Source organism: Molothrus aeneus, unplaced genomic scaffold, assembly GCF_037042795.1.
Source record: "Molothrus aeneus isolate 106 unplaced genomic scaffold, BPBGC_Maene_1.0 scaffold_198, whole genome shotgun sequence".
Lineage (NCBI taxonomy): Eukaryota > Metazoa > Chordata > Aves > Passeriformes > Icteridae > Molothrus > Molothrus aeneus.
In genome coordinates, this window is record NW_027098861.1 from 84,678 (window position 1) to 111,948 (window position 27,271).

General features: G+C 40.0%; 1 protein-coding gene across 2 annotated transcripts in view; it reads right to left on the minus strand.

Annotated features, from left to right (window-relative positions):
* ZFTRAF1 (zinc finger TRAF-type containing 1) overlaps positions 1-24,420 on the minus strand; it is a 34,323-nt gene extending 9,903 nt beyond the window's left edge. The window contains exons 1-2 of one of the 2 annotated variants that reach the window (XM_066570040.1): positions 24,064-24,420; positions 4,092-4,330 (exon numbers count right to left, since the gene is read on the minus strand). In XM_066570040.1, the coding sequence (XP_066426137.1) occupies positions 4,092-4,330; positions 24,064-24,396 (572 nt within the window). In that variant the 5' untranslated portion in view covers positions 24,397-24,420. Of the gene's footprint in view, positions 1-2,917; positions 4,331-24,063 lie in introns of those variants that run through there. The other variant, XM_066570039.1, reaches the window with a different exon arrangement.
* Positions 24,421-27,271: the final 2,851 nt, after the last annotated feature.

A 27,271-nucleotide genomic window follows, 5' to 3' on the forward strand; every position in this document is an offset into this window, starting at 1 on the left:
CTTTCGCCTCTCCTCACACTCCTTCTGCGTCTGATCCAATGAAGATCTCGAGATGTTCCTGCTGTCCCACCACCCGGAACCGCCCCAAACCACCACGGAACCACCCCAAACCACCTGGACTCCACCAAACAACACCTGCAGACTCCATAAAACCTCCAAAAAACCCAATCCCAAATTCCCCCGGACCTGTCCTGGCACTCGTCCTTCTGGTGGAGCTCCAAAGATCTCAAGGACTTTGAGGTGTCCCACCACCCAAAACCACCAACACTGCCCTGAATAGACCCAAAACCACCCCAGGACCACCAAAAATCCTTCAAAAACCCCAAAAATTCTTTCAGCTTTCCTCACACTCGTTCTGCTGTGGATCCAATGAAGATCTCGAGATGTTCCTGCTGTCCCACCACCCGAAACCACCCCAAACCACCACGGAACCACCCCAAAGAACCAGGAATCCACCAAAACCCTTTAGAAACCCCATAAAATCCTTCATCCATCCTGACACTGGTTCTGCTGTGGATCCAATGAAGATCTCGAGATGCTCCTGCTGTCCCACCACCCAAAACCACCCCAAACCACCTCGAATAGACCCAAAACCACCTCAGGACCACAAAAAATCCTTCAAAAACCCCAAAAATCTTTCAGCTTTCCTCACACTCCTTCTGCGTCTGACCCAATGAAGATCTCGAGATGTTCTTGGTGTCCCACCACCCCAAACCACCAAAAACCACCTTAAAACCACCCCAAACCACCAGGACTCCACCAAACAACACCTGCAGACTCCATAAAACCTCCAAAAATCCAAATCCCGAAATTCCCAAATTCCCCCGGACCTGTCCTGGCACTCGTCCTTCTGGTGGCGCTCAAGGAGGGAGCGGGGGAACTGGCGGGCGCAGAAGCCGCACTCGGCCGGCAGCTCGCTGACCGCCTTCTCCACGGCCACATCCCACCAGCACCAAACTGGCCCCAAAATCCCCAAAAATCCCCCCAAAAAATGGGAGAATTCCCAGCCAGGACCATTCCCATCCATCAGTCACCTTGATGGTCCTTCTGGTGGAGCTCCAATGAAGATCTCAAGAACTTTGAGGTCTCCCACCACCCCAAACCACCAACACTGCCCTGAATAGACCCAAAACCACCCCAGGACCACCAAAAATCCTTCAAAAACCCCAAAAATTCTTTCAGCTTTCCTCACACTCCTTCTGCTGCTGATCCAATGAAGATCTCGAGATGTTCCTGCTGTCCCACCACCCAAAACCACCCCAAACCACCTCGGAACCGCCCCAAACCACCTGGACTCCACCAAACAACACCTGCAGACTCCATAAAACCTCCAAAAAACCCAATCCCAAATTCCCCCGGACCTGTCCTGGCACTCGTCCTTCTGGTGGCGCTCGAGGAGGGAGCGGGGGAACTGGCGGGCGCAGAAGCCGCACTCGGCCGGCAGCTCGCTGACCGCCTTCTCCACGGCCACATCCCACCAGCACCAAACTGGCCCCAAAATCCCCAAAAATCCCCCCAAAAAATGGGAGAATTCCCAGCCAGGACCATTCCCATCCATCAGCCACCTTGATGGTCCTTCTGGTGCTGCTCCAATGAAGATCTCAAGAACTTTGAGGTGTCCCACCACCCCGAAACCACCCCAAACCACCCCAGATTCACCCCAAACCACCAGGAATCCACCAAAACCCCTTAAAAACCCCAAAAATTCTTTCAGCTTTCCTCACACTCGTTCTGCTGCTGATCCAATGAAGATCTCGAGATGTTCCTGCTGTCCCACCACCCAAAACCACCAAAAACCACCTTGAAACCACCCCAAAGCACCAGGAATCCACCAAAACCCTTTAGAAACCCCATAAAATCCTTCACCCATCCTGACACTCGTTCTGCTCTGGACCCAATGAAGATCTCGAGATGTTCTGGGTGTCCCACCACCCAAAACCACCAAAAACCACCTCAGAACCACCCCAAACCACCTGGACTCCACCAAACAACACCTGGAGACTCCAGAACACCTCCAAAAAAACCCAAAAAAATTTCCCAAAATTCCCAAAATCCCGGACCTGTCCTGGCACTCGTCCTTCTGGTAGAGCTCCAAAGATCTTAAGGACTTTGAGGTGTCCCACCATCCAAAACCACCAAAAACCACCCTAAAACCACCAAAAATCCTTTTAAAAACCCCATAAAATCTTTCCTGTCTCCTGACACTCGTTCTGCTGTGGATCCAATGAAGATCTCAAGAACTTTGAGGTGTCCCAACACCAAAAACCACCCAAAACCATCTCCAAACCACCCCAAACCACCAGGAATCCACCAAAACTCCTTAGAAACCCCATAAAATCTTGTGCCTTTACTGACACTCGTTCTGCTGTGGATCCAATGAAGATCTCGAGATGTTCCTGCTGTCCCACCACCCAAAACCACCCCAAACCACCTCAGAACCACCCCAAACCACCTGGAGTCCACCAAACAACACCTGCAGACTCCATAAAACCTCCAAAAAAATTCCCAAAATTCCCAAAATCCCAGACCTGTCCTGGCACTCGTCCTTCTGGTGGAGCTCCAAAGATCTCAAGAACTTTGAGGTGTCCCACCATCCAAAACCACCAAAAACCACCACGGAACCGCCCCAAACCACCTGGACTCCACCAAACAACACCTGCAGACTCCATAAAACCTCCAAAAATCCAAATCCCAAATTCCCCCGGACCTGTCCTGGCACTCGTCCTTCTGGTGGCGCTCGAGGAGGGACCGGGGGAACTGGCGGGCGCAGAAGCCGCACTCGGCCGGCAGCTCGCTGACCGCCTTCTCCACGGCCACATCCCACCAGCACCAAACCGGCCCCAAAATCCCCAAAAATCCCCCAAAAAAATGGGAGAATTCCCAGCCAGGACCATTCCCATCCATCGGCCACCTTGATGGTCCTTCTGGTGCTGCTCCAATGAAGATCTCAAGAACTTTGAGGTGTCCCACCACCAAAAACCACCCAAAACCACCCCAGATTCACCCCAAAGCACCAGGAATCCACCAAAACCCCTTAAAAACCCCATAAAATCCTTCACCCACCCTCACACTCGTTCTGCTGTGGATCCAATGAAGATCTCGAGATGTTCCTGCTGTCCCACCACCCAAAACCACCCCAAACCACCACGGAACCACCCCAAACCACCTGGACTCCACCAAACAACACCTGCAGACTCCATAAAACCTCCAAAAAACCCAATCCCAAATTCCGCCGGACCTGTCCTGGCACTCGTCCTTCTGGTGGAGCTCCAAAGATCTCAAGGACTTTGAGGTGTCCCACCACCCAAAACCACCAACACTGCCCTGAATAGACCCAAAACCACCCCAGGACCACCAAAAATCCTTCAAAAACCCCATAAAATCCTTCACCCATCCTCACACTCGTTCTGCTGTGGATCCAATGAAGATCTCGAGATGTTCCTGCTGTCCCACCACCCAAAACCACCAAAAACCACCTTAAAACCACCCCAAACCACCTGGACTCCACCAAACAACACCTGCAGACTCCATAAAACCTCCAAAAATCCCAATCCCAAATTCCCCCGGACCTGTCCTGGCACTCGTCCTTCTGGTGGCGCTCGAGGAGGGACCGGGGGAACTGGCGGGCGCAGAAGCCGCACTCGGCCGGCAGCTCGCTGACCGTCTTCTCCACGGCCACATCCCACCAGCACCAAACCGGCCCCAAAATCCCCAAAAATCCCCCCAAAAAATGGGAGAATTCCCAGCCAGGACCATTCCCATCCATCAGCCACCTTGATGGTCCTTCTGGTGCTGCTCCAATGAAGATCTCAAGAACTTTGAGGTCTCCCACCACCCAAAACCGCCCTGAATAGACCCAAAACCACCCCAGGACCACCAAAAATCCTTCAAAAACCCCAAAAATTCTTTCAGCTTTCCTCACAGTCCTGCTGCTGTGGATCCAATGAAGATCTCGAGATGTTCCTGCTGTCCCACCACCCAAAACCACCCCAAACCACCTCGGAACCGCCCCAAACCACCAGGACTCCACCAAACAACACCTGCAGACTCCATAAAACCTCCAAAAATCCCAATCCCAAATTCCCCCGGACCTGTCCTGGCACTCGTCCTTCTGGTGGCGCTCGAGGAGGGAGCGGGGGAACTGGCGGGCGCAGAAGCCGCACTCGGCCGGCAGCTCGCTGACCGCCTTCTCCACGGCCAGGTTGCGGCAGCAGAGGCTCTTGGAGATCTCGCAGCGGCAGTTGGGACACGTGGCCTGCTCCTCCTTGAGGCGCGAGTCGGCCAGCAGGTGGATGAAGCAGCCGGCGCACATCAGGTGCCCGTTGGTGCACTGAGGACGTCCAAAAAAAAATGGAGTTTTTGAGCATTTTAATGGGAATTTTTATCTGGTTGGAAATTTTGGTTTTTTGGTGAGTTTTGGGGTTTTTAAGGGTTTTTCATTTGAATTTTGTCCCATTTTTTATTGGATTTTTTCCCATTTAATTTCGAATTTTTTCCACATTTGAATTGAAATTTTTCCCACTGAATTTCTCATTTTCCCACTTTTTTAATCATAATTTTTTCCTATTTTTGTTCTTATTTTTCTGTACAATTTCTCATTTTTTCACCATTTCAATTCCAATTTTTTCCCATTTTTTTGGTATTTTTCCATTCAATTTTTCATTTTTCCGCCATTTTAATTGCAATTTTTTCCAATTTTTGTCCTATTTTTATTCTCATTTTCCCACCTTTTTAATTGCAATTTTTTCCCATTTTTTGTTGGATTTTTTCCATTTAATTTCTCATTTTCCCGCCATTTTAATTCCAATTTTTTCCAATTTTTGTCCTATTTTTATTCTCATTTTCCCACCTTTTTAATCTCAATTTCTCCCATTTTTTATTCTTATTTTTCTATTTAATTTCTTATTTTTCCACGTTTTTAATTCCATTATTTTCCCATTTTTTGTTGGATTTTTTCCATTTAATTTCTCATTTTTCCGCCATTTTAATTCCAATTTTTTCCCATTTTTGTCCCATTTTTATTCTCCTTTTTTCACATTTTAATTCCAATTTTTCCCCATTTTTATTGAAATTTTTCCCACTGAATTTCTCATTTTTTCGCCATTTTCATTCCAATTTTTTCCCATATTTTATTCTTATTTTTCCACCTTTTTAATTCCAATTTTTTCCTATTTTTAAATTTTGGTTTTCTGGTGAATTTTGGGGTTTTTTAAGGGTTTTTCATTTGAATTTTTCCCCATTTTTATTGGAATTTTTCCCATTCAAATTCTCATTTTTCACCTTTTTTAATTCCAATTTTTTCCCATTTTTTATTGGAATTTTTCCCATTCAAATTCTCATTTTTCACCTTTTTAATTCCAATTTTTTCCCATTTTTGTCCTATTTTTATTCTCATTTTCCCACCTTTTTAATCTCAATTTTTCCCATTTTTTATTCTTATTTTTCCATTTAATTTCTTATTTTTCCACCTTTTTAATTCCAATTTTTTCCCATTTTTTATTTTAATTTTTCCCATTCAAATTCTCATTTTTCACCATTTTAATTCCAATTTTTTCCCATTTTTTATTTTAATTTTTCCCATTCAAATTCTCATTTTTCACCTTTTTAATTCCATTTTTTCCCATTTTTTTTGGATTTTTTCCATTTAATTTCTCATTTTTCCGCCATTTTAATTCCAATTTTTTCCTCTTTTTGTCCTATTTTTATTCTCATTTTCCCACCATTTTAATTCCAATTTTTTCCCATTTTTTATTCTTATTTTTCCATTTAATTTCTCATTTTCCCACCTTTTTAATTCCATTTTTTCCCCATTTTTGTTGGATTTTTTCCATTTAATTTCTCATTTTTCCGCCATTTTAATTCCAATTTTTCCCATTTTTTATTCTTATTTTCCACCTTTTTAATTGCAATTTTTTCCTATTTTTTATTCTTATTTTTCCATTTAATTTCTCATTTTTCCACCTTTTTAATTCCATTTTTCCCATTTTTTATTTTTATTTTTCCATCCTTTTAATTGCAATTTTTTCCCATTTTTTATTCTTATTTTTCCATTTAATTTCTCATTTTTCACCTTTTTAATTCAAATTTTCCCATTTTTTATTCTTATTTTTCCATTCCATTCCGAATTTTTTAAACATTTTTAATTCCAATTTTTTATTCTTATTTTTTCACCTTTTTAATTCCAATTTTTCCCCATTTTTTATTTTTGTTTTTCCATTTAATTTCGAATTTTTCCACCTTTTTAATTCCAATTTTTATCCATTTTTGTTCTTATTTTTCTATTTAATTTCTCATTTTTTAAATATTTTGAATTCCAATTTTTTCCCATTTTTATTGAAATTTTTCCATTTAATTTCTCATTTTTTCACCTTTTTAATTCCAATTTTTTCCTATTTTCAATCCTTATTTTTCCATTTAATTTCAAATATTTTACATGTTTTAATTGCAATTTTTCCCCAATTTTTATTTTTATTTTTCCATTTAATTTCTCATTTTTCCGCCATTTTAATTCCAATTTTTTTCCCATATTTTATTCTTATTTTTCCACCGTTTTAATTCCAATTTTTTCCTATTTTTAAATTTTGTTTTTCTGGTGAATTTGGGGTTTTTTAAGGGTTTTTCATTTGAATTTTTTCCCATTTTTATTGGAATTTTTCCCATTCAAATTCTCATTTTTCACCTTTTTAATTCCAATTTTTTCCCATTTTTTATTGGATTTTTTCCCATTCAAATTCTCATTTTTCCGCCAGTTTAATTCCAATTTTTTCCCATTTTTTATTTTAATTTTTCCCATTCAAATTCTCATTTTTCCGCCATTTTAATTCCAATTTTTTCCCCTTTTTTATTGGAATTTTTCCCATTCAAATTCTCATTTTTCACCTTTTTAATTCCAATTTTTTCCCATTTTTGTCCTATTTTTATTCTCATTTTCCCACCTTTTTAATCTCAATTTTTCCCATTTTTTATTCTTATTTTTCTATTTAATTTCTCATTTTCCCACCTTTTTAATTGCAATTTTTCCCATTTTTTATTCTTATTTTTCCATTTAATTTCTTATTTTTCCACCTTTTTAATTCCATTATTTTCCCATTTTTTGTTGGATTTTTTCCATTTAATTTCTCATTTTCCCGCCATTTTAATTGCAATTTTTTCCCATTTTTTATTCTTATTTTTCCAGTCTTTTAATCCAATTTTCCCCATTTTTTATTCTTCTTTTTCCATTTAATTTCTCATTTTTCCACCTTTTTAATTCCAATTTTTTCCTATTTTTAATCCTTATTTTTCCATTTAATTTCAAATATTTTACATGTTTGTAATTGCAATTTTTTCCCATTTTTGTTGAATTTTTCCATCTAATTTCTCATTTTTTCACCTTTTTAATTCCAATTTTCCCCATTTTTTATTCTTATTTTTCCACCTTTTTAATTCCAATTTTTCCTATTTTTAAATTTTATTTTTCCACTAAATTTCGAATTTTTTAAACATTTTTTATTCAATTTTTTCCATATTTTTAATTGGATTTTTTCCCATTTAATTTCGAATTTTTCTGCCATTTTAATTCCATTTTTCCCATTTTTTATTCTTATTTTCCCATTCAAATTCTCATTTTTCACCTTTTTAATTCCAATTTTTTCCCATTTTTGTCCTATTTTTATTCTCATTTTCCCACCTTTTTAATCTCAATTTTTCCCATTTTTTATTCTTATTTTTCTACCTTTATAATTCCATTATTTTCCCATTTTTTGTTGGATTTTTTCCATTTAATTTCTCATTTTTCCACATTTTAATTCCAATTTTTTCCCATTTTTTATTTTTATTTTTCCATCTAATTTCTCATTTTTTCACCTTTTTAATTCCATTTTTTTCCCCATTTTTATTGAAATTTTTCCCACTGAATTTCTCATTTTTTCGCCATTTTCATTCCAATTTTTTCCCATATTTTATTCTTATTTTTCCACCTTTTTAATTCCAATTTTTTCCTATTTTTAAATTTTGTTTTTCTGGTGAATTTGGGTTTTTTTAAGGGTTTTTCATTTGAATTTTTTCCCCATTTTTTATTGGATTTTTTCCCATTTAATTTCGAATTTTTTCCACATTTTTATTGAAATTTTTCCCACTGAATTTCTCATTTTCCCACTTTTTTAATCATAATTTTTTCCTATTTTTGTTCTTATTTTTCCATTTAATTTCTCATTTTTCCACCTTTTTAATTCCATTTTTTCCCATTTTTTATTCTTATTTTTCCATTTAATTTCTTATTTTTCCACCTTTTTAATTCCAATTTTTTCCCATTTTTATTGGATTTTTTCCCATTCAAATTCTCATTTTTCCACCTTTTTTATTCCAATTTTTTCCCATTTTTTATTTTAATTTTTCCATTTAATTTCTCATTTTCCCACCTTTTTAATTCCATTTATTCCCCATTTTTGTTGGATTTTTCCCATTCAAATTCTCATTTTCCCGCCATTTTAATTCCAATTTTTCCCATTTTTGTCCCATTTTTATTCTCCTTTTTCCACATTTTAATTCCAATTTTTACCTATTTTTAATCCTTATTTTTCCATTTAATTTCTCATTTTTTCACCTTTTTAATTCCAATTTTCCCCATTTTTTATTCTTATTTTTCCACCTTTTTAATTGCAATTTTTTCCTATTTTTAAATTTTATTTTTCCACTAAATTTCGAATTTTTTAAACATTTTTTATTCAATTTTTTCCATATTTTTAATTGGATTTTTTCCCATTTAATTTCGAATTTTTCCGCCATTTTAATTCCAATTTTTCCCATTTTTTATTTTTATTTTTCCATCCTTTTAATTGCAATTTTTTCCCATTTTTTATTCTTATTTTTCCATTTAATTTCTCATTTTCCCACCCTTTTAATCTCAATTTTTCCCACTTTTTATTCTTATTTTTCCATTTAATTTCTTATTTTTCCACCTTTTTAATTCCATTTTTTCCCATTTTTGTTGGATTTTTTCCCATTCAAATTCTCATTTTTCACCTTTTTAATTCCAATTTTTTCCCTTTTTTTTTGGTATTTTTCTATTTAATTTCTCATTTTCCCACCATTTAAATTCCAATTTTTTCCAATTTTTGTCCTATTTTTATTCTCATTTTCCCACCTTTTTAATCTCAATTTTTCCCATTTTTTATTCTTATTTTTCTATTTAATTTCTTATTTTTCCACCTTTATAATTCCATTATTTTCCCATTTTTTGTTGGATTTTTTCCATCTAATTTCTCATTTTTCCACATTTTAATTCCAATTTTTTCCCCATTTTTTCTTTTTATTTTTCCATCTAATTTCTCATTTTTTCACCTTTTTAATTCCAATTTTTTCCCCATTTTTATTGAAATTTTTCCCACTGAATTTCTCATTTTTTCGCCATTTTCATTCCTATTTTTTCCCATATTTTATTCTTATTTTTCCACCTTTTTAATTCCAATTTTTTCCTATTTTTAAATTTTGTTTTTCTGGTGAATTTGGGTTTTTTTAAGGGTTTTTCATTTGAATTTTTCCCCATTTTTTATTGGATTTTTTCCCATTTAATTTCGATTTTTTTCCACATTTGAATTGAAATTTTTCCCACTGAATTTCTCATTTTCCCACTTTTTTAATCATAATTTTTTCCCATTTTTTATTGGTATTTTTCCAATAATTTGTCATTTTTTCACCTTTTTAATTCCAATTTTTCCCATTTTTTATTCTTATTTTTCCATTTAATTTCTTATTTTTCCACCTTTTTAATTCCATTTTTTTCCCATTTTTGTTGGATTTTTTCCATTTAATTTCTCATTTTTCCGCCATTTTAATTCCAATTTTTTCCCATTTTTGTCCCATTTTTATTCTCCTTTTTCCACATTTTAATTCCAATTTTTTCCCATTTTTTATTTTTATTTTTCCATCTAATTTCTCATTTTTCACCTTTTTAATTCCAATTTTCCCCATTTTTTATTCTTATTTTTCCACCTTTTTAATTCCAATTTTTTCCTATTTTTAAATTTTATTTTTCCACTAAATTTCGAATTTTTTAAACATTTTTTATTCAATTTTTTCCATATTTTTAATTGGATTTTTTCCCATTTAATTTCAAATTTTTCCGCCATTTTAATTCCATTTTTCCCATTTTTTATTTTTATTTTTCCATCCTTTTAATTGCAATTTTTTCCCATTTTTTATTCTTATTTTTCTATTTAATTTCTCATTTTTCCACCTTTTTAATTCCAATTTTTCCCATTTTTATTCTTATTTTTCTATTTAATTTCTCATTTTTCACCTTTTTAATTCCAATTTTTTCCCTTTTTTTTTGGTATTTTTCCATTCAATTTTTCATTTTTCCGCCATTTTAATTGCAATTTTTTCCAATTTTTGTCCTATTTTTATTCTCATTTTCCCACCTTTTTAATCTCAATTTTTCCCATTTTTTATTCTTATTTTTCCGCCATTTTAATTCCAATTTTTTCCCATTTTTTATTTTAATTTTTCCCATTCAAATTCTCATTTTTCACCTTTTTAATTCCAATTTTTTCCCGTTTTTTATTGGAATTTTTCCCATTCAAATTCTCATTTTTCACCTTTTTAATTCCAATTTTTCCCTTTTTTGTCCTATTTTTTATTCTCATTTTCCCACCTTTTTAATTCCAATTTTTTCCCATTTTTTATTCTTATTTTTCCATTAAATTTCGAATTTTTTAAACATTCTAATTCAATTTTTTCCATATTTTTATTGGATTTTTCCCATTTAATTTCGAATTTTTTCCACATTTTTAATTGAAATTTTTCCATTTAATTTCTCATTTTTTCACCTTTTTAATTCCAATTTTTTCCTATTTTAAATCCTTATTTTTCCAATTAATTTCAAATATTTTAAATGGTTTTTAATTCCAATTTTTTTCCCATTTTTTGTTGAATTTTTCCCATTTTTGTTGAATTAATTTCTCATTTTTCACCTTTTTAATTCCAATTTCCCCATTTTTTATTCTTATTTTTCCACCTTTTTAATTCCAATTTTTCCTATTTTTAAATTTTATTTTTCCACTTAATTTCGAATTTTTTAAACATTTTTTATTCAATTTTTTCCATATTTTTAATTGGATTTTTTCCCATTTAATTTCGAATTTTTCTGCCATTTTAATTCCATTTTTCCCATTTTTTATTCTTATTTTCCCATTCAAATTCTCATTTTTCACCTTTTTAATTCCAATTTTTTCCCTTTTTTTTTGGTATTTTTCCATTCAATTTTTCATTTTTCCGCCATTTTAATTCCAATTTTTTCCAATTTTTGTCCTATTTTTATTCTCATTTTCCCACCTTTTAATCTCAATTTTTCCCATTTTTTATTCTTATTTTTCTATTTAATTTCTTATTTTTCCACCTTTATAATTCCATTATTTTCCCATTTTTTGTTGGATTTTTTCCATTTAATTTCTCATTTTTCCGCCATTTTAATTCCAATTTTTTCCCATTTTTTGTTTGATTTTTCCCATTCAAATTCTCATTTTTCCGCCATTTTAATTCCAATTTTTTCCCATTTTTTATTCTTATTTTTCCAGTCTTTTAATCCAATTTTCCCCATTTTTTATTCTTCTTTTTCCATTTAATTTCTCATTTTTCCACCTTTTTAATTCCAATTTTTTCCTATTTTTAATCCTTATTTTTCCATTTAATTTCAAATATTTTACATGTTTGTAATTGCAATTTTTCCCCATTTTTATTTTTATTTTTCCATCTAATTTCTCATTTTTTCACCTTTTTAATTCCAATTTTCCCATTTTTTATTCTTATTTTTCCACCTTTTTAATTGCAATTTTTTCCTATTTTTTATTTTTATTTTTCCACTAAATTTCTTATTTTTTAAACATTTTTTATTCAATTTTTTCCATATTTTTAATTGGATTTTTCCCATTTAATTTCTCATTTTTCCGCCATTTTAATTCCAATTTTTCCCATTTTTTATTTTTATTTTTCCATCCTTTTAATTGCAATTTTTTCCCATTTTTTATTCTTATTTTTCCATTTAATTTCTCATTTTTCCACCCTTTTAATCTCAATTTTTCCCACTTTTTATTCTTATTTTTCTATTTTTATTCTCATTTTTCCACCTTTTTAATTCCATTTTTTCCCATTTTTTATTGAAATTTTTCCCATTCAAATTCTCATTTTTCACCTTTTTAATTCCAATTTTTTCCCTTTTTTTTTTGGTATTTTTCCATTCAATTTTTCATTTTTCCGCCATTTTAATTGCAATTTTTTCCAATTTTTGTCCTATTTTTATTCTCATTTTCCCACCTTTTTAATCTCAATTTTTCCCATTTTTTATTCTTATTTTTCCATTTAATTTCTCATTTTCCCACCTTTTTAATTCCATTTTTTCCCCATTTTTGTTGGATTTTTTCCATTTAATTTCTCATTTTTCCGCCATTTTAATTCCATTTTTCCCATTTTTTATTTTTATTTTTCCATCCTTTTAATTGCAATTTTTTCCCATTTTTTATTCTTATTTTTCCATTTAATTTCTCATTTTTCACCTTTTTAATTCAAATTTTCCCATTTTTTATTCTTATTTTTCCATTCCATTCCGAATTTTTTAAACATTTTTAATTCCAATTTTTTATTCTTATTTTTTCACCTTTTTAATTCCAATTTTTCCCCATTTTTTATTTTTGTTTTTCCATTTAATTTCGAATTTTTCCACCTTTTTAATTCCAATTTTTATCCATTTTTGTTCTTATTTTTCTATTTAATTTCTCATTTTTTAAATATTTTGAATTCCAATTTTTTCCCATTTTTATTGAAATTTTTCCATTTAATTTCTCATTTTCCCACCTTTTTAATTTCAATTTTTCCCATTTTTTATTCTTATTTTCCCATTTAATTTCAAATATTTTAAATATTTTTAATTTCAATTTTTTCCCATTTTTTATTGGATTTTTTCCAATTATTTTGTCATTTTTCCACCTTTTAATTGCATTTTTTCCCATTTTTTCACCTTTTTAATTCCATTTTTTTCCTATTTTTAATCCTTATTTTTCCATTTAATTTCAAATATTTTACATGTTTTAATTGCAATTTTCCCCCAATTTTTATTTTTATTTTTCCATCTAATTTCTCATTTTTCCGCCATTTTAATTCCAATTTTCCCCATTTTTTTATTCTTATTTTTCCACCTTTTTAATTCCAATTTTTACCTATTTTTAATCCTTATTTTTCCATTTAATTTCTCATTTTTCCACCTTTTTAATTCCAATATTTTCCTATTTTTAAATTTTATTTTTCTGGTGAATTTTGGGTTTTTTAAGCATTTTTAATTTCAATTTTTTTCCATTTTTTATTGGATTTTTTCCATTTAATTTCGAATTTTTTCCACCGTTTTCATTCCATTTTTCCACATTTTTATGGATTTTTTTTCCATTTAATTTCTCATTTTTCCACCTTTTTAATTCCAATTTTTTCCTATTTTTAATCCTTATTTTTCCATTTAATTTCTCATTTTTTCACCTTTCAAATTCCAATTTTTTCCCCATTTTTTATTTTATTTTTCCACTCAATTTCTCATTTTTCCACCTTTTTTAATTCCAATTTTCCCCATTTTTTATTCTTATTTTTCCATTTAATTTCAAATATTTTAAATGTTTTTAATTGCAATTTTTCCCCTTTTTTAATTATTATTTTTCTGTTGAATTTTGGGTTTTTTAAGCATTTTTAATTTTGATTTTTCCCCATTTTTTTATTGGTGTTTTTCCATTTAATTTCTCATTTTTCCACCCTTTAAATTCCAATTTTTTCCATTTCTTAATTCTTATTTTTACCATTTCATTCCTCATTTGCCCAACTTTATTAATCAATATTTCCCCATTATTAATTCCAATATTCCCCATTTATTAATCAATATTTCCCCATTAATTAATCCCAATATTCCCCATTTATTAATCAATATTTCCCCATTATTAATTCCCAATATTCCCCATTTATTAATCAATATTTCCCCATTAATTAATTTCCAATATTCCCTATTTATTAATCAATATTTCCCCATTAATTACTCCCAATATTCCCAATTTATTAATCAATATTTCCCCATTATTAATTCCCAATATTCCCCATTTATTAATCAATATTTCCCCATTATTAATTCCCAATATTCCCAAATTATTATTCAATATTTCCCCCATTATTAATTTCCAATATTCCCCATTTATTAATCAATATTTACCACATTAATTATTCCAAATATTCCCCATTTATTAATCAATATTTACTACATTAATTATTCCAAATATTCCCAATTTATTAATCAATATTCGCCCATTAATTATTCCCAATATTCCCAATTTATTAATCGATATTTCCCCCATTATTAATTCCCAATATTCCCCATTTATTAATCGATATTTCCCCCATTATTAATTCCCAATATTCCCAATTTATTAATCAATATTTCCCCATTAATTATTCCCAATATTCCCCATTTATTAATCAATATTTACTGCATTAAGTATTCCAAATATTCCCAATTTATTAATCAAATTTCCCCCATTATTTATTCCCAATTTATTAATCAATATTTCCCCATTAATTACTCCCAATATTCCCCATTTATTAATCAATATTTCCCCATTATTAGTTCCCAATATTCCCAATTTATTAATCAATATTTCCCCATTATTAATTCCCAATATTCCCCATTAATTAATCAATATTTCCCCATTAATTACTCCCAATATTCCCCATTTATTAATCAATATTTCCCCATTATTAGTTCCCAATATTCCCAATTTATTAATCAATATTTCCCCATTATTAATTCCCAATATTCCCCATTAATTAATCAATATTTCCCCATTAATTACTCCCAATATTCCCAAATTATTAATCAATATTTCCCCATTATTTATTCCCAATATTCCCCATTTATTAATCAATATTTCCCCGTTATTAATTCCCAATATTCCCAATTTATTATCAGTATTTATTAATTTATATTCCCAATATTCCCCATTTATTAATCAATATTTCCCCATTAATTACTCCCAATATTCCCCATTTATTAATCATTATTTCCCCATTATTAGTTCCCAATATTCCCCATTTATTAATCAATATTTCCCCATTAATTACTCCCAATATTGCCCATTTATTAATCATTATTTCCCCATTATTAGTTCCCAATATTCCCCATTTATTAATCAATATTTCCCCCATTAATTACTCCCAATATTCCCAATTTATTAATCATTATTTCCCCACTATTAATTCCCAATATTCCCTATTTATTAATCGATATTCCCCCATTAATTATTGCCAATATTCCCCATTTATTAATCAATATTTCCCCATTATTTATTCCCAATATTCCCAATTTATTAATCAATATTTCCCCATTAATTATTCCCAATATTCCCAATTTATTAATCAATATTTCCCCCTTATTAATTCCCAATATTCCCAAATTATTATTCAATATTTCCCCCATTATTAATTTCCAATATTCCCCATTTATTAATCAATATTTACTGCATTAATTATTCCAAATATTCCCTATTTATTAATCAATATTTCCCCCATTAATTATTCCCAATATTCCCAATTTATTAATCATTATTTCCCATTATTAATTCCCAACATTCCCAATTTATTAATCGATATTTCCCCATTAGAAATTCCCAATATTCCCCATTTATTAATCGATATTCCCCCATTAATTAATCCCAACATTTCCAATCTATTAATCAATATTTCCCCATTATTTATTCCCAATTTATTAATCAATATTTCCCCCATTATTAATTCCCAATATTCCCAATTTATTAATCAATATTTCCCCATTATTAATTCCCAATATTCCCCATTTATTAATCGATATTTCCCCCATTATTTATTCCCAATTTATTAATCAATATTTCCCCGTTATTAATTCCTAATATTCCCAATTTATTATCAGTATTTATTAATTTATATTCCCAATATTCCCTATTTATTAATCAATATTTCCCCATTATTAATTCCCAATATTCCCCATTTATTAATCGATATTTCCCCCATTATTAATTCCCAATATTCCCCATTAATTAATCAATATTTCCCCATTAATTATTCCCAATATTCCCAAATTATTAATCAATATTTCCCCATTATTTATTCCCAATATTCCCCATTTATTAATCAATATTTCCCCGTTATTAATTCCCAATATTCCCAATTTATTATCAGTATTTATTAATTTATATTCCCAATATTCCCAATTTATTAATCAATATTTCCCCATTATTTATTCCCAATATTCCCAATTTATTATTCAATATTTCCCCCATTATTAATTTCCAATATTCCCCATTTATTAATCAATATTTACTGCATTAATTATTCCAAATATTCCCAACTTATTAACTAATATTTCCCCCATTAATTATTCCCAATATTCCCCATTTATTAATCATTATTTCCCCATTCTTATTAATTCCCAACATTCCCAATTTATTAATCAATATTTCCCGATTAATTATTCCCAATATTCCCCATTTATTAATCAATATTTCCCGATTAATTATTCCCAATATTCCCAATTTATTAATCAATATTTCCCGATTAATTATTCCCAATATTCCCCATTTATTAATCAATATTCCCCCATTAATTAATCCCAACATTTCCAATTTATTAATCAAATTTCCCCCATTATTTATTCCCCATTTATTAATCAATATTTCCCCCATTAATTACTCCCAATATTCCCAATTTATTAATCATTATTTCCCCATTATTAATTCCCAAATATTCCCAATTTATTAATTAATATTTATTAATTATTTATTCCAAATATTCCCAATTTATTAATCAATTAATTAATCAATTAATCAGTTAATTTGATCTGATTCTTGGATTGATAGATCCCAGATTGAGTTAATAGATCAGTCAATCAATTAAGAATCAATTAATAATCAATTAATTAATTAATTAGTTCATTAATCCCATATTAAATTAATCCCAGATTGAGTTTAAAAATCAGCAATCAATTAAGAATCAATTAATAATTAATCAATTAATTAATCTATCAAGGACTAATTCATTGGATCCCATCCTGGCATTAATTAACCCCAGAATTAATTCCTTAATCAATCAATTAATCAATTAATCAATTAATCAATTAATTTCTCCATTAAATAATCAATCCCCAATTGATTGGATCCCACCCTGGCATTAATTAACCCCAGATTTAATTAATCCCTGAATTAATTAATTAATCAATCAATCCATGTATCAATCAATCAATTAATTAATCCATTAATCAATCAATCTCCAATTCATTAATTAATCCCAGATTTAATTAATCCCACAATTAATCCCTCAATCAATCCCTGAATTAGTCAATTAATTAATCAATCTATTAATCAATTAATCAATGAAGTGATCAATTGATTAATCAGTTATTTAAATCCAATCCTGCCATTAATTAATCCCAGATTTAATTAATTAATCCTAGAATTTATTCATCAATCAATCCCTGGATTAATCAACCAATTAATCAATTAATTAGCCAATTAAATAATCAACCAATCCCCAATTCATTGGAGCCCACCCTGGCATTAATTAACCCCAGATTTAATTAACCCCACAATTAATTCCTCAATTAATCAATTAGTCAATCAATTATTCAACCAATTAATCAATCAATTAATAACAGATTTATTGGAGCCCATCCTGGCATTAATTAACTCCAGATTTAATTAATCCCACAATTAATCAATCAATCAATCAATCCATCCATCCATCCATCGCTGAATTAATCAATCAATTAATCAAATAATTAATCAACTAATTAATTGATCAATTAATCAACCAATTAATTAAATAGTTGACTAATTATTCAATCAATCAATTAATCAATCAATCAATCCCCAATTAATTGGATCCCATCCTGGCATTAATTAACCCCAGATTTAATTAATGCCACAATTAATTCATCAATAAACCCCTGAATTAATCAATCAATTAATCAATCAATTAATCCATTTCTCAATTAAGTAATCAATCAATCAATTAATCAATGCATGGGATCCCACGCTGGTATTAATTAACCCGAATTAATTAATCCTAGAATCAGTTCCAAAATCAATTAATTCATTAATCAATCAATCAATCAATCCCCAATTAATTGGATCCTATCCTGGCATTAATTAACCCCAGATTTAATTAACCCAGAATTAATCAATCAATCGATCAATCAATCCCTGAATTAATCAATTAATTAATCAATCAATTAACCAATTAAATAGATCCCACCCTGGCATTAATTAACCCCAGATTTAATTAACCCAGAATCAATCAATCCCTGAATTAATCAATTAATTAATCAATTAATCAATCAATCCCCAATTCATTGGATCCCACCCTGGCATTAATTAACCCCAGATTTAATTAATCCCACAAATAATCAATCAATCAATCAATCTATCAATCCCTGAATTAATCAATTCATCAACCAACTAATCAATTAATTAATCAATCAATTAACCAATTAAATAGATCCCACCCTGGCATTAATTAACCCCAGATTTAATTAATCCCAGAATTAATCAATCCATCCCTCTATTAATCAATTAATCAATTAATTAACCAATCATTCAATCAATTAATCAATCAATTAATCAATCCCCAATTAATTGGATCGCACCCTGGCATTAATTAACCCCAGATTTAATTAATCCCACAATTAATTAATTCATCAATCCCTGAATTAATTAATGCCTCAGTCAAGCCCTCAATTAATCAATTAATTAATCAATTAAATAACGACTCAACCAATTAATCAATCAATTAAATAACTAATCAAACAATTAATCAATCAATTAATTAATCAATTAAATAACTAATCAAACAATTAATCAATTAAATAACTGATTTAATAATCAACCAATCAATCAATCAATTAATTAATTGATTTAATTATTGATTTAATTAATTAACTGATTTAATAATCAGCCAATTAATCAATCAATCAATCAATCAATCAATCAATACCAATTACATAGATCCCACCCTGGCATTAATTACCCACATTAATTAACTCCTCATTAATTACCCCCATTAATTACCCCCCCTTAATTAACCCCATTATTTATCCCCCATTAATTACCCCCCACATTAATTACCCCACATTAATTACCCCACATTAATTACCCACATTAATTAACTTCTCATTAATTACCCCCATTAATTACTCACATTAATTACCCCACATTAATTAACCCCTCATTAATTACCCCACATTAATTAACTCCCCTTTAATTACCCCCCATTAATTACCCTCATTAATTACCCACATTAATTACCCCCCATTAATTACCGCACATTAATTACCCCCATTAATTAACTCCCCATTAATTACCCCCATTAATTAACCCCACATTAATTACCCCCCATTAATTACCCCTCATTAATTACCCCCCATTAATTAACCCCTCATTAATTAACGCCTCCATTCAGCCCGGCCTTGGTGGCCCAGGGGGAGCCTCTGGTGGCCCCAGGCCTTGGTGGCCCTGAGGGGACCTTGGTGGCCCTGAGGGGACAGGGACACCCTGAGGGACAGGGACACCCTGGGGGGACAGGGACACCCTGAGGGACAGGGACACCCTGAGGGGACCTTGGTGACCCTGAGGGGACAGGGACACCCTGAGGGACAGGGACACCCTGAGGGGACAGGGACACCCTGGGGGGACAGGGACACCCTGAGGGACAGGGACATCCTGAGGGACAGGGACACCCTGGGGGGACCTTGGTGACCCTGAGGGGACCTTGGTGACCCTGGGGGGACAGGGACACCCTGAGGGGACAGGGACACCCTGGGGGGACAGGGACACCCTGAGGGGACAGGGACATCCTGAGGGACAGGGACACCCTGGGGGGACCTTGGTGACCCTGAGGGGACAGGGACACCCTGGGGGGACAGGGACACCCTGGGGGGACAGGGACACCCTGAGGGGACCTTGGTGACCCTGAGGGACAGGGACATCCTGAGGGACAGGGACACCCTGGGGGGACAGGGACACCCTGAGGGGACCTTGGTGACCCTGAGGGACAGGGACACCCTGAGGGACAGGGACATCCTGAGGGACAGGGACACCCTGGGGGGACACTTTGGTGGCCCTTGAGGGGACCTTGGTGGCCCTGGCAGGGTTTGGTGGCCCCTGGGGACACTTTGGTGGCCCTGGGGTGGATTGGTGGCCCATGGATTTGGTGGCCCTGAGGGGACCTTGGTGGCCCTTGAGGAAGTTTGGTGGCCCTGAGGTGACGCTGGTGGCCCTGGGACACTTTGGTGGCCTTGGAGGGGACAGGGACACCCTGGGTGGGTTTGGTGGCCCTGAGGGGACCTTGGTGGCCCTGGGGAGGTTTGGTGGCCCCTGGGGACACTTTGGTGGCCTTGGAGGGGACAGGGACACCCTGGGACACTTTGGTGGCCCGTGAGGGGACCTTGGTGACCCTGGGACACCTTGGTGGCCCTGGCAGGGTTTGGTGGCCCCTGGGGACACTTTGGTGGCCCTGAGGGGACAGGGACACCCTGAGGGGTCAGGGACACCCTGAGGGGACACTTTGGTGGCCCTGAGGGGACAGAGACACCCTGGGACACTTTGGTGGCCCGTGAGGGGACTCTGGTGGCCCTGAGACACTTTGGTGGCCCTTGAGGGGACCTTGGTGGCCCTGGGACACTTTGGTGGCCCCTGGGGACACTTTGGTGGCCCTGGGGTGGATTGGTGGCCCATGGATTTGGTGGCCCTGAGGGGACCTTGGTGGCCCTTGGCAGGGTTTGGTGGCCCTGGGACGGTTTGGTGGCCCTGGAGGGGACAGGGACACCCGGGGATGGTTTTGGTGGCCCTGAGGGGACCCTGGTGGCCCTGGGAAGGTTTGGTGGCACCTGGGACACTTTGGTGGTCCTGGCAGGGGTTTGGTGACCCCTGGGACACTTTGGCGGCCCTGAGGGGACTTTGGTGGCCCTGGGGAGGATTCAATGGCCCAGGAGGGGACAAAGTGAGGCCTTGGTGGCCCCTGGAGGCTTTGGTGGCCCCTGGGGACACTTTGGTGGCCCTGAGGGGACAGAGACACCCTGGGACACTTTGGTGGCTCCTGGAGGCTTTGGTGGCCCCAGGACTTTGGAGGCTCTGGAGGGGACAGGGACACCCTGGGATGGGTTTGGTGGCCCTGAGGGGACCTTGGTGGCCCCTGAGGAAGTTTGGTGGCCCTGAGGTGACGCTGGTGGCCCTGGGAAGGTTTGGTGGCCCTGGAGGGGACAGGGACACCCTGAGACACTTTGGTGGCCCTTGAGGGGACCTTGGTGGCCCTGGGACACTTTGGTGACCCCTGGGGGGGACAGGGACACTCCAGGGGCATTCGGAGGCCCTGAGGGGACCTTGGTGGCCCTGGCAGGGGTTTGGTGGCCCTGGGACACTTTGGTGGCCCTGAGGGGACTTTGGTGGCCCCTGAGGGGACAGGGACACTCTGGGACATTTTTGGTGGCCCCTGAGGTCACTTTGGTGGCCCCTGGGATGCTTTGGTGGCCCTGGGGAGGATTCAGTGGCCCTGGAGGGGACAGGGCCACTCTGGGATGGTTTTGGTGGCCCTGGGGGACTTTGGTGACTCCTGGGGACACTTTGGTGGCCCTGAGGGGACAGGGACACCCCAGGGGCATTTGGTGGCCCTGGGACAGTTTGAGGGGGCCTTGAGGGGACCTTGGTGGCCCTGGGGAGGTTTGGTGACCCCTGAGGAGAATTTGGTGGCCCAGAAGGTGACAGGGACACCCTGGGGGGGGGTTGGTGGCCCTGAGGGGACTTTGGTGGCCCCTGGGGACACTTTGGTGGCCCTGGAGGGGACAGGGCCATCCTGAGGGGAGGTTTGGTGGCCCTGAGGAGGTTTGGTGGCCCTGGGGGCGTTTGGTGGCCACCAGGACGGTTCGGTGGCCCTGGAGGGGACAGGAACACCCTGGGTGGGTTTGGTGGCCCTGGGGACACTTTGGTGGCCCTGGAGGCTTTGGTGGCCCTGGGATGGTTTGGTGGCCCAGGAGGGGACAGGGACACCCTGAGGGGACTCTGGTGGCCCCTGGGACACTTTGGTGGCCCTGGGGGGGTTTGGTGGCCCATGGGGACACTTTGGTGGCCCTGGGGTGGATTGGTGGCCCATGGATTTGGTGGCCCTGAGGGGACCTTGGTGGCCCTGGGATGAATTGGTGGCCCATGGGGACACTTTGGTGGCCCTGGAGGGGACAGGGACACCCCAGGGGGGTTTGGTGGCCCTGAGGTGACGCTGGTGGCCCTTGGCAGGGTTTGGTGGCCCTGGAGGGGACAAGGACACCCTGGGGACACTTTGGTGGCCCTGAGGGGACTTTGGTGGCCCTGGGAAGGTTTGGTGGCCCAGGAGGGGACAGGGCCACCCTTAGGGGACTCTGATGGCCCCTGGTGGCCCTGAGAAAGGTTTGGTGGCCCTGGCAAGGATTCAGTGGCCCAGGAGGGGACAGGGCCACTCTGGGACACTTTTGGTGGCCCCTGGGGGACATTTAGTGGCCCATAAAGGGACAGGGACACCTTGGGGGGGTTTGGTGGCCCAGGAGGGGACAGAGAGGTCCCAGACAACGGTTTGGTGGCCCCTGAGGGGACTTTGGTGGCCCTGGGACACTTTGGTGGCCCCTGAGGGGACTTTGGTGGCCCAGGGAAGCATTTGGTGGCCCCAGGCCTTGGTGGCACCTGGGGGGACTTTGGTGGCCCAGGAGGGGACAGGGCCACCCTGGGCAGGTTTGGTGGCCCCTGGGGGGGGTTTGGTGGCCCCTGAGGGGACAGGGCCACCCTGGGAAGAGTTTGGTGGCTCCTGAGGTCACTTTGGTGGCCCTTGGGACACTTTGGTGGCCCCTTCAAGGGCTTTGGTGGCCCAGGGGGTGACAAAGGAGCCCTTGGTGGCCCAGGGGAGCCTTTGGTGGCCCCAGGCCTTGGTGGCCCTGAGGGGACTTTGGTGGCCCAGGAGGGGACAGGGACACCCTGGGGTGGTTTGGTGGCCCCTGGGACACTTTGGTGGCCCTGGAGGGGACTTTGGTGGCCCCTGGGACAGTTTGGTGGCCCAGGAGGGGACAAGGCCACTCTGGGATGGTTTTGGTGGCCCAGGAGAGGACATTGGTGGCCCTGAGGGGACTTTGGTGGCCCCTGGGACGGTTTGGTGGCCCTGGAGGGGACAGGGCCACCCTGAGGGGACCTTGGTGGCCCTTGATGAGCCCTGAAGGGACTGGGGGTGACAAAAACCCTGGAGGTGACACCGGCTGTCCCCAAGGCGGGGGTGACAGGGCCAGCAGGGGGGTGACAATGCCACAAGGGGGGGTGACAGTGCCACAAGGGGGGGTGGCAGGGCCACCAGGGGGGTGACAGGGCCACCATGGGGGTTGACAGTGCCACCATAGGGTGACAGGGCCACCAGGGGGGTGACAGGGCCACCAGGGCTTGTCCCCATGTCCCTAAGGGGGTGTCCCTGTGTCCCCAAGGGGTGTCCCTGTCCCCAAGGGGTGTCCCCAAGAGAGTGCCCCTGTGTCCCCAAGGGGGTGTCCCCAAGGGGGTGGCGCTGTCCCCTGAGGGTGTCCCCAAGGGGGTGTCCCTGTCCCCAAGAGGGTGTCCCTGTCCCCTGAGAGTGTCCCCAAGGGGGTGCCCATGTGTCCCCAAGGGGGTGTCCCTGTGTCCCCAAGGGCTGTCCCCAAGGCAGTGTCCCTGTCCCCAAGGGGGTGTCCCTGTCCCCTAGGGGTGTCCCCAAGGGGGTGGCGCTGTCCCCTGAGGGTGTCCCCAAAGGGGTGTCCCTGTGTCCCCAAGGGGGTGTCCCTGTCCCCTGAGGGTGTCCCCAAAGGGGTGTCCCTGTGTCCCCAAGGGGGTGGCGCTGTCCCCTGAGGGTGTCCCCTGGGGGTGTCCCTGTCCCCAAGGGGGTGTCCCTGTCCCCAATCTCCTCACGACCCCTCCCGCTGCCCCCTCAGCCTCATCCCGGTGTCACCGGGGGATGTCCCGCTGCCAGCCCCGCTGTCCCCGTGTCCCCAAAGTGTCGCCTGACCTGGTAGACGGAAGCCTTGGGCAGGTCGAGGCACACGGTGCAGCAGAGCACGGAGTAGAGGCGCTCCTCCAGCTTCACGCTGCCCGCCGCCCCCTCCGCGCCGCCGCCGCCGCTCCCGGCCGCCCTCAGCCGCTTCTTGGGCGGCGCGTCGGGATCGGCGCCCGCCTCCAACAGCAGCGCCGCCGCCGCCGCCGCTTCTTCCGCGCCGCCGCTTTCGCCTCCTCCCAAAGCGGCCGCGGCTGCGGCACCGGGAGCGGCCGCGGAAGGAGCGGAGGGAGCGGCGGGGCCGCCGCCGCCGGCATCGCGCTCCTCCGGCCCGGACATCGCCGCCATCGCCGCCGCCTCACCCCGCCGCCATCTTGGCCGCCCTCACGGCTTCCCCTCAGGGGTGGAGCCAATGGGAGGGAGGGAGAGGCGGGGCGGGAAATGAGAGAGCCAATGGGAGGGCGAGGAGGGAGGAGCGAAGGGTGAGGCGGCCAATGGAAGGGCGAGGTTTGGGGTCGGGGGCGGGGATTTCAACGGTAGGGTCGGCGGCTGCCGGTAGAGGGGCGGGGTTTTGTGACGTCATTAGGAGTGGGCCAATGGGAGAGGGGAGTGGGGAGAAGGCGGGGTTTGGGGGCGGGGCTTGTGGCGGGAGCGCGCGGGGGGGGGGCGCGCTGGAGGCCACCAGTATGGACCAGTATGGACCAGTATGGATCAGTGTGGATGAGTGTGGATCATCATAAACCAGTATGGACCAGTATGGACCAGTATAAACCAGTATGGACCAGTATAATCCAGTGTAAACCAGTATGGACCAGTGTGGATCATTATAAACCAGTATGGACCAGTATGGACCAGTATAAACCAGTCTGGACCAGTGTGGATCATCATAAACCAGTATGGACCAGTATAATCCAGTATGGACCAGTATGGATCAGTGTGGATGAGTGTGGATCATCATAAACCAGTATGGACCACTATGGACCAGTATAAACCAGTATGGACCAGTATAAACCAGTATGGACCAGTATAATCCAGTGTAAACCAGTATGGACCAGTGTGGATCATTATAAACCAGTATGGACCAGTATGGACCAGTATAAACCAGTCTGGACCAGTGTGGATCATCATAAACCAGTATGGACCAGTATGGACCAGTATAATCCAGTGTAAACCAGTCTGGATCAGTGTGGATCATTATAAACCAGTAAGGACCAGTATGGACCAGTCTGGACAAGTCTGGACCAGTATGGGCTGCTATGGACCAGTATGGATCAGTTTGAAGCAGTATAAACCAGTATGGACCAGTAAGGACCAGTCTGGACAAGTCTGGACCAGTATGGACCAGTATAAACCAGTATGGACCACTATGGACCAGTATGGGATGAGTATGGGACCAGTTTGAACCAGTATACACCAGTATAATCCAGTATAGACCAGTATGGGACCAGTAAGGATCAGTATGGACCAGTATAAACCAGTATGGATGAGAATGGACCAGTATAAACCAGTATACACCATATGGGACCAGTATAGACCAGTATGGACCAATATGGACCAGTATAGACCAGTATGAACCAGTTTTGACTAGTTTGAACCAGTATGGACCAGTATGGACCAGTATAAACCAGCTTGGACCATTATGAACCAGTATGGGACCAGTATAGACCAGTATGAACCAGTATGGACTGGTGTGGACCGGTACGGACCAGTAAGGACCAGTATAAACCAGTATAGACCAGTATGGGACCAGTACAGACCAGTATGGGACCAGTATGGACCAGTTTGAACCACTACAGACCAGTATGGACCAGTAAGGACCAGTATGGGACCAGTGTAATCCAGTATAGACCAGTATAAACCAGTAAGGACCAGTTTGGAGCAGCATAGACCAGTATGGACCGGTATGGGACCAGTATAAACCAGTCCGGACCAGTATGGATGGGCATGGACCAGTATAAACCAGTATGGACCAGTAAGGACAGTATAGACCCGTCTGGACCAGTATAAACCAGTATGGGACCAGTCTGGACCAGTCTGGACCAGTATGGATGAGCATGGACCAGTACAAACCAGTCTGGGCCAGTATAAACCAGTCTGGACCAGTACAAACCAGTCTGGGCCAGTATAAACCAGTATGGGACCAGTCTGGACCAGTCTGGATGGGCATGGACCAGTATGGGACCAGTCTGGGCCAGGTCTGGACCAGTACAAACCAGTCTGGGCCAGCATAAACCAGTCTGGGACCAGTCTGGACCAGTTTAGCCCAGTCTGGACCAGTATAAGCCAGTACAAACCAGTCTGGGCCAGTACAAACCAGTCTGGGCCAGTACAAACCAGTCTGGGCCAGCATAAACCAGTCTGGGACCAGTCTGGACCAGTTTAGCCCAGTCTGGACCAGTACAAACCAGTCTGGGCCAGTCTGGGGCCTGTCCCCAGCCCCGACTGTCACCGCAGGGACCCCAAAGTGTCACCTCAGGGTGCCCTGCCCAGAGCCACCAATGGTGCCACCAGGGCCACCACCACCGGTGTCACCCCAGAGCCATCTCAGTGCCACCATGGCAGTGCCACCCCAGTGCCACCAGTGCCACCCCAGTGCCACCAATGGTGCCACCAGGGCCACCACCACCGGTGTCACCCCAGAGCCACCACCACTGGTGTCACCCCAGAGCCACCACCCCAGTGCCACCACCCCAGTGCCACCCCAGAGCCATCTCAGTGCCACCATGGTAGTGCCACCAGTGCCACCCCAGAGCCACCAATGGTGCCACCAGGGCCACCACCCCAGTGCCACCCCAGAGCCATCTCAGTGCCACCACCCCAGTGCCACCAGTGCCACCCCAGTGTCACCCCAGTGCCACCGGTGCCACCCCAGTGTCACCACCCCAGTGCCACAACCCCAGTGCCACCCCAGTGCCACCCCAGTGCCACCAATGGTGCCACCGGTGCCACCCCAGTGCCACCCCAGTGCCACCAGTGCCACCACCGCAGTGCCACCCCAGTGCCACCAATGTGCCACCAGTGCCACCCCAGTGCCACCCCAGTGCCACCAATGGTGCCACCGGCGCCACCCCAGTGTCACCCCAGTGTCACCTCAGGGTGCTGGGACAGAGCCCTGCCCAGAGCCACCAACGGTGTCACCAGCAGTGCCACTGTCAGTGCCACCCCAGTGCCACCACCCCAGTGCCACCCCAGTGTCACCCAATGCCACCACAGTGCCACCAGC